The following is an 8,189-nucleotide window of genomic DNA, read 5'->3' as shown; positions in this document are numbered from 1 at the left end:
GCTTAGCAAGAAAGAGGGGCATTTGTGAACACCCCAAATTTTTAATTTTTCAAAATTTTCCTTTTTTGCCCCTGGCCCCCACCTTCTGAGCAATTGGGTCAATTTCTAATTAAATTCTCAGATTTACTTCCTTGTTGAAGATATAAAATCCAATTTCATCTTCTATATTTTGACCCAATCTTGGATCCAGATCAGATATCCAAATCCAATTCTGAGCCCAGATCTTCTATTTTCAAAAAAAATCCAAATATCAATTCTCTGTATTGGCTCAGGTATTTTATCCAGATTCAATCTCCATTTGGATCCATTCTTCTCATTTCATTTCCTTAGTTTGAGAGTCAAACTTGATATTTCCTAAAAATCTCAGATCCAGATCCATTTTTGAAACTCAACTTTGTTTAAATCAATTTTGCTATTTCGCAAAACCCTTCTTTTGTAAAATCCTCAAAATTTCAAATTTAATATTTTCATAAGGCTTTCAAAAACCTCATTTGGATCCCATCTTTTAAATCCCTTATATTCCCCTCCTATTTTTGGGTTTTCTTTCAAAAAAATGAAATGAATATATATAAAAGAAATTTCATAAAGTAGCACTACCCTTTTTTTGAAAAAACTTTTTTAAAGACCTTTTGAAAAATCGTTAAAACAATGAGGGACCAATTTTGAAAAACCTATAACGGCTCCTTCCTATATAACTGCCATCGCAGGGGATCCCTTTGATCCATCTCTCATATCTCGCATCCATCGCAAGACACTGAGCCTTCTCCCCTCTCTCCCTTCCTCTCCTTCTTCCTTTTCCCTCTCTCTCTCTCTTTTTCTTCTCTTCTCGATCGACTGAAGGAAATTAGCCCTGCAACAATAGCCAAGGAAAGAGGATCCTCTCTCCCATTTTATCTACTGTTGATTTGTGTTTTGATGCCTTATTGAATTCATTACAGTTTATGCATGTTAATTCCATGTTTTATTTGTTATACATTCTTGCATCTGTTACATTTTTCTGGATTCAGTGGCTTTATAGTATCATATAATTATTTGTGTGGTATACATTTGCAATTTTGGGAAGTCGACATCATATTGGCATTGTCTATTGAAAATCCATTATATCGGTTGATGTGGTTTGCATCCATGACTGCATCGCATATTGGTAATCGGTGATGCCTTGCAATGACATCATCGGTTCACCAGAATATTATATTCCAACCCAAAACATCATCCTTGATTTCATAGCATTTTCCTTATTGTTAATTGTTTCAGCATCATCTGCATCATCTATGCATTTTCGCATTCATTTTCTTAACAACTTGTGTGTTTTTTATTCATCACAACATTTGTGTGTTTTTAATTCATCACAACATTCATGTGTTTTTAATTCATCACAGCCTTATCTACTTCATGTATGCATTTGCATATATCTTCCTAAGCATTCGTGTGTTTTTTATTCATCACAACATTTGTGTGTGTGTTTTATTCAGTATAGTATTGTCCATATCATCTATGCATTTGCATTTATCTTCTTAAGCATTTGTGTGTTTTGATCTGCTTCATTGCATCCACCGTGCACTTCACTTCACAACATTTCAAGGTCATTGCCATCTAAGATAGGGAGTTGTGTTTGTGGATTTAAGTAAAAATATGATATCAGGCAGTGTTGTGAGAGGCGTACGCCTTAGTACCTGAAGCGTACGCCTCAGAGGCAAAGCGCACGCTCAAGGTACTGAGGTGTTGTAGTGATGCGCCTAAGGTAAATATAAAAAAAGAAATCTGATTATGAGCATTAAACAAAGGTCGTTCTGAACTTCTGATGCAGTCGAATACGCATTAAATTCAATCCATTAACATCCCTACAAAAATGCCACATATTTTTACGATATTTTAGATATACCACGGATACTTGATAGTCTCACGTTGTGAGAGGCGTACGCCTCAGTACCTGAGGCGTACACCTCAGAAGCGAAGCGCAAGCTCAATGCCTCACTTCGCCTCATCGCATTTAACAACCTTGATATCAGGTGACCTATCTGCATTACAGAATTGGGGTGATAATATAAAGGTTGTTGATCTTAGTTCAAATTCACTATCAGAGACCTTCCCTAAATTAGACTTTTCAGTTTCCAAATTTGACTATCCTAAAGCCAACAAATAATTCATTGGTGGGTACTCTCCCTCCTTTAAGGAGATATTCAAAGTTAACTGTGATAGACCTGGGTTGTAATCAACCTTTAGGACCTATTTTGAGTGACTTCTTCATGTTATTGACTTTGAAAAGCTTGCGTCTGTCAGGTAACAGGTTCACAGGAATCATTTTTCTTCAGAGTTTGCATATGTCTTTATTTGAGTCATTGGGTCTACCTTCTTATTCACAATTGAAAACTCTTTTACGTATTCCTTTTGTTTGCATGTGCTCCTGTATTCTTCTGTTTGCGTCTTGAATTTTGCATTTTGTTTCTAGCTATTATTTAGTTTAAAATCCATTGCATTTGATTTGCCTTGGATATTCAGCAACACTTCACATCCTCTATTTTAATAATTGCATTTCATCACATACTCTCTGTTTCGAAACTTTAGCTTCATCATTTCATTTAGTTTACGTTGCTTATGTTTTGATCTGCTGCATTTTCATCATCCCAGTGGTAATATGCTTTCATCTGTTGCATCTGTTGCGTAGCATACTCATCGCATCATGTTGGTTTTGGTCTGATCATCATTCCTGCATAAGCTACTGTGTATTTAATATGTCGTATGTTGTGTTGTAGAATTGTTGTGAGTTATATTGCATAACATTCACTAAGCACCAGCATTCATACTTCATTACTTGCATCTTCTATTTCATTACTAGATCATGTACCATCCATACCACACCTTCATCAACATCTGATAGCTTTAGCTACACATTTGCACTTACATACTACTCAATGCATTTCATTTCCCATGTTGCATGGCATTGCATAGTAACATGTGCATTCATCTCTTTCTCTGTATGTTATTGTCCTCATTACATTTTCACAGCAAACCCAATTTATACATATGCAAATCCAGTTAGCATACCATACCAGCTATGATCAAATGCAGAAAAGTGAGCATTAGCCAGTCAGTTAGCATATTGGTATATCATTAGTTAATTCATAGCATTAGCTAGTTCACTAATTACACATGCATACTAGTTAATCCACCCTCCACCTTGCTCCCAGTTTCCATAATGTAGGCCTACAATTTTGTTCCTGTTAATGCTTCTAGTTGTAGTTGGCTGGGTCCAATTCCATCATCACTCTCTGGAACCACAACCAGTAAATAGAAACATGAAGTTGAGACAAATTATCCTCAAAGGCTTTGTAGACTCAATATCTTTCCTGCAAGTAAATTTGAGGAGAATATGCAGCCTATCGATCGATTCGTTGTGGAGGAGTATTTGTTGGATGTGCTTTTTCTTTTTTTCTTTTTTTCTTTTTTTCTTTTCTTAAATGGATGTCATAAAAAATGTGTTGGATACATGGTTGGTCTACTTGTACCATTTCGATATGAGTATTTGATAGTTGAGGCATTATTTTCTCAGCTTTTATTACTCTCACCTCCACCCTTCAAATCGTTATATTATACACTGGTTATCATTGATCTTTGCAAGATGTGCAATAGTGTCCTTCAGCCAGGTGTTGGAGACATTGCTTTCATCTGCAACTACAATTGTTGATGAGGAGAGAGGAAATCCATATTGGCGAGCATAAGTTGACTTTTATATGACCTGTACTTTGTCTTGCCTTCCATGGGGAGGAGCAGAGTTGGTCGAGCAAGCTCCTAAGGAACTTGAGAGAGTTATGGCCGGTATTCATTCATACTATAATATCAAAAGGCATGCTTATGATGTTGGGTTTTCAGCTTTATCATTCGATGATGAAAGTGACACATGTTTTGATGAAAAGGATTTCTTAGAGGACTTGTAGGATTTACAGCTTTACAGCTTTATCGCCACTGTAAATTTTGCACACGTTTTAAAATCATACTACAAATATCTTACAAATCGACACTAGAAAATACATAATATCTTACAAATCAATATACACATCGTATAATATATTACAAATTGATACAACAAGTGCGCAACAATATAAATTATGCATGCACACGTATTAAAATCATACTATAAATATCTTACAAATTGACACTAGAAAACACATAATATCCTACAAATTGATATACATATCGCACAATATATTATAAATTGATACGACAATTCAGCATAATAGCTTACAAATCGATATTAACAAACAAAATAATATCTCACAAATCGGTAGTATGTTACTACAACTGTGATTTACGTTACATTGCATATATTGAGTGAATGAACGATACTAGATGGGGTAGAGACCCTTCCTCACATCTGTAACCAAGCATTCTTGTCAATAGGTCCCAACGTATTATAAATATCTTCAAATTTTCAACCATCGAAAAGCCAACATCCACTTGCAATAACAAAATAATGCCTTAATGGTACTCACAATGACATGCGTTCTTTAACAATAACATGATGACATGGAAAGGTATTCACGACGCCTTAATGGCACTTGTTGAAATGTTTGTTCGTCATTGCTTTTTTCTATACTGCCTAACGAAAATGAAGAAGAAGAGAAGATTGCAAAAAAAGATGGCCGACAAATCCCTCTATGACACCCACCAATGATCGAACCAGTTGATTGATTTATAGTTATCTTCACAAGATAGAAACAAACCCTATAATGTTTTGTAACACAAGGCAGAAACGAGAAGACGAAAATGTGTTATAACACAAGCTAAAAACCAAGGTGAGAACCTGAACTCGCGAAAATGTACAAAGTTATTTACGAAAGAATATTTCTGTTAAATGCATATCTATTTTATGGGAGGACATTTTCATCAAAGGCATATCTATCTTTGTTATATGCTATTTATCTTTTTTATATGTTATTTTATTATAAAATCATTATGCGTAACATTGACATATGAATTAATGAAATCATTATGCGTAACATTGACATATGAATTAATGAGGGTCCCAAAATATTCCTTCGTACACACCCAAAACACAAGAATTTGGGTTAGGGGGAGAACACACAACCCCCTCTCCAAATTTCTCCGGTCCCATACAGAGCTTGAGATCAAGATCAACGGCATCCACAGGAGTTATAGGGTATTACCGTCAGTGCTCACTTTGACCTGATACCATCAAAGGTCCTGGATTTCCGCATGTGCGGAGTTTTAGAGGCAGCCGTGGTACTAAAGAAAAGGCCAGTTATTTCTTGGTGAAAAATGCAGTAGAACCTTATGTGGCAACAAGAGGTCCATTGGACTTTTTCTTTAGGTGATTTCCGTTTTTCCCGTTCCTTTCCAAAATATAAAAAAAAGCGAAAGACTGGTTTGGGGTGATGGCATTACCGAAATTTATAAAACAAATAAGGGTAATTTTCATATTCCGTAACGCAATCGTCGTGGAGATGTCTACGTATGCGAACTACCCGCCATGATTTCGTTTTAGTACACGCTCTGATCTTTCGTTTTCTCACTCGCACTGTAAGAGCTTCCGGAGCAAACGGAGGAAGAGGAAGAGGAAGAGGAAGAGGAAGAGGAAGAGTTTCAAGAGAAAGACAGAAGCGCCTTAGTCTAGAAGATGGAAGAGAGCTCTCTTCCTCGATGCTGTCTCTTTCCCCTTCCCACGCGTCTCATTGGGGCTCTTTCCTCTCTCTAGATCGTCCCAGAGTCACTTTGCTTCTGAAAACCCTAGCCCCTCCCAGAACGGTGCGTCTCTCTATCTCTCTCTCTCGGAGTTGGCGATTGGAACGAGATCTCCACTTCTCGCCTTGTTGATCGAATTCTAGGGCGGGCGCAGAACGGCGGAAGTCCTCGCGCTCGGGGGAGAGATCTCGGTTTCATGCTCTTTCTCGAGGTAAAATCTAGTGCTGAGGGGGAGATCGAAGATTTTCTGTCCAGGATCTCAGTTATTCTCGTTTCGGCCTTGGTGTTTCACCTCTGTCCGAGTCAATTAGCTTCGTTACGGTAAACCGTGGGTCGCGTTGGTTGGAGCTCTTCGATCTTGAGTCTTTAGCTTTGGATGAGAAGGTTGAAAGGGTTCTCTTTGAGATGCTTTGGCTTAGGCTTTTTGTTCTATAATTTCTCCATTTCTCGTGGTCAAACGAACGAGAATCACTTTTCGTCCATATTTTGATCCTCTACTGTAAATCTTTTAGCTTAAAAGAAGGAAAAAAGATCGTCTTGGATTTTGATTTTGAAAGAAAATCACCGGTTTGGAACTTTTCTTTCTTAATTTTGGTTGGAAATGTGACCTTCCATGCTTAGAGAAAAAAATGCTGCTGTTTTAATCTGGAAAATGACGTGAAGAGCCTCGCTTTCTTTAGATTGAAGAAGATCGTAAGCTTTTATGCTTTATCGACCTTCGGTTAGGAATTTGATAAAAATAGTTGTTTTTCATAGCCTCTTTTTCTCTTCAGCTATAAAAAAAGGCTTTTTTTCTCACCAACTTGTTTTTTTTTCCTGGAATCTTCTTGTGAAGGAAGATCCTTAATTGCTTGTTCTGCTTACAAACGTCCTCGATTGTCCGGGTTATGGGTAAAGAAGATTTATTCGAGACGTTCTGTTCCTAGAACTTCTGACATCTTGGTTGATCCAAATATTCGTTTATACTATAAAAAATACTCCGCTTTGATTTTCTGTATTTTGTTAAGCTTTGGTTTTGAATCCTTCCTTGAATTCAGAAATAAAATCTGTATTTTTGAATCCTTCCTTGTATTTTGTTAAGTTTTAGTTTTCTGTCCACCAATTTTTTGAAGTTCTTTGTGTGAAATCGGTTCCATCAATCCTCATCAGGATTGCCGGAAGGAGAGACTCTTTTGGAGTTCATTGGTATGTTTCATTCAAGGGAGGGGAAACGTATCTAAGTTCTTTTAGATATCTCGTTACTTTTTGGGCAACTTGGGAATTACAGACTTTTGCGTGCATGCTCCGGCTCACAGCGAAATGGACGAAGGACGAAGAGTTCCAGATTTTTATATTTAATACATTTTTTTTCTTTGGAGATTTTGAGGGGAAGAAAGCGACCGCATTGAAAGATTCTTCTGGTATCTGAAGGCTGTAATACTGATCGAGCATCTTGAGAAAAAACAAAAAAGAAAACACTTGGCGGTTTACGGCCTATATATACGGAAAAAGGGAAAATATATAGATTTCTGAGAGATGGCAGGCTTCAGATGTTGAGCTTTTACCTGGGGATAGAAACCATTGTTTTAGGTTTAATATAGAAAATCCCGTTTTTCTCTGTGTTTTTTTTTTCCTGTATCACAAGGAGGTGCTGTTGTGGGGAGAGGTGATTCGGAGGGAAAAGAGACGGGAAGAAGAAAAGGGAAAAACTTTATGCTGTCCCCATCTAAAGAGGGCAAAACCCTTTCTGTGCGAGGTTTTTAGGCCTGAAAAATAGTGCGTTTTTGCGGAGAAAAGGGAAAGAAAACTTGTTGCAGGATAAAGGAGGATAGGAGAGGGAAGAGTCACGGGGTTGAGCGTTTTGTTTGGCTTACTATTTTGTCTGGGAGACCTGGAGAAGGCACCATGAGCGTCACGTCTTGCAAGGATGGCAATGGTGAGGGGATGGACCCCGGGAAGTACGTTCGCTACACGCCTGAACAGGTGGAAGCGTTGGAGAGGCTTTACCATGAGTGCCCGAAACCAAGCTCCATTCGGAGGCAGCAGCTGATTCGGGAGTGCCCCATACTCTCAAACATCGAGCCCAGGCAGATCAAAGTCTGGTTTCAGAACCGTAGGTAACGAGAGAAATCTATGGGTGTCTCTTTTCCATAAAGTAGTGCGGTTTTCCTTTTCTTTTCTCCCTTGTTTATTCTCTCTCCTCCTTTCATACATGGAGGGGTCTATCCCCGTGCATTGGGAAAAAAGGTGCGTATTCCTTATTAAAATGTATCTAGTTACATTTCTCTCTCACTTTTCAACTGTAGACAACGATGTTGGTGTATTTGTGTTTCCTTCTGGCCTGTTTTTAATTTTTGACGCTTAAATTGTTGTTGTTTTCGTCGAACGATCTTAGCTGGTTCATTTAAACTGCACTATTTTAACCAAGGGGCTCGGGGTTCAAACCCCATGGAGTCTATACCCATGCTTGGCTGAAAAATTAAAAAAGAAATGTGTGGATTTTTTTAATT

The 8,189-nt window shown here is 37.7% G+C and overlaps 1 protein-coding gene across 1 annotated transcript in view; it reads left to right on the top strand.

Moving 5' to 3' along the window:
* The first annotated feature begins 7,453 nt into the window (after positions 1 to 7,453).
* HB-8 (homeobox-leucine zipper protein ATHB-8) overlaps positions 7,454 to 8,189 on the top strand; it is a 67,954-nt gene continuing 67,218 nt past the window's right edge. Inside the window, exon 1 of the mRNA XM_090016334.1 lies at positions 7,454 to 7,796. Within this exon, the coding sequence (XP_089872460.1) occupies positions 7,585 to 7,796 (212 nt within the window). The 5' untranslated portion in view covers positions 7,454 to 7,584. The remainder of the gene's footprint in view (positions 7,797 to 8,189) is intronic.

This window comes from Nuphar pumila, chromosome 8, assembly GCF_984573655.1.
Source record: "Nuphar pumila chromosome 8, dmNupPumi1.hap1.1, whole genome shotgun sequence".
Taxonomy (NCBI): domain Eukaryota; kingdom Viridiplantae; phylum Streptophyta; class Magnoliopsida; order Nymphaeales; family Nymphaeaceae; genus Nuphar; species Nuphar pumila.
Note: the sequence above shows the minus strand (reverse complement) of the source record. Positions and strands in the feature narration are given on the sequence as shown.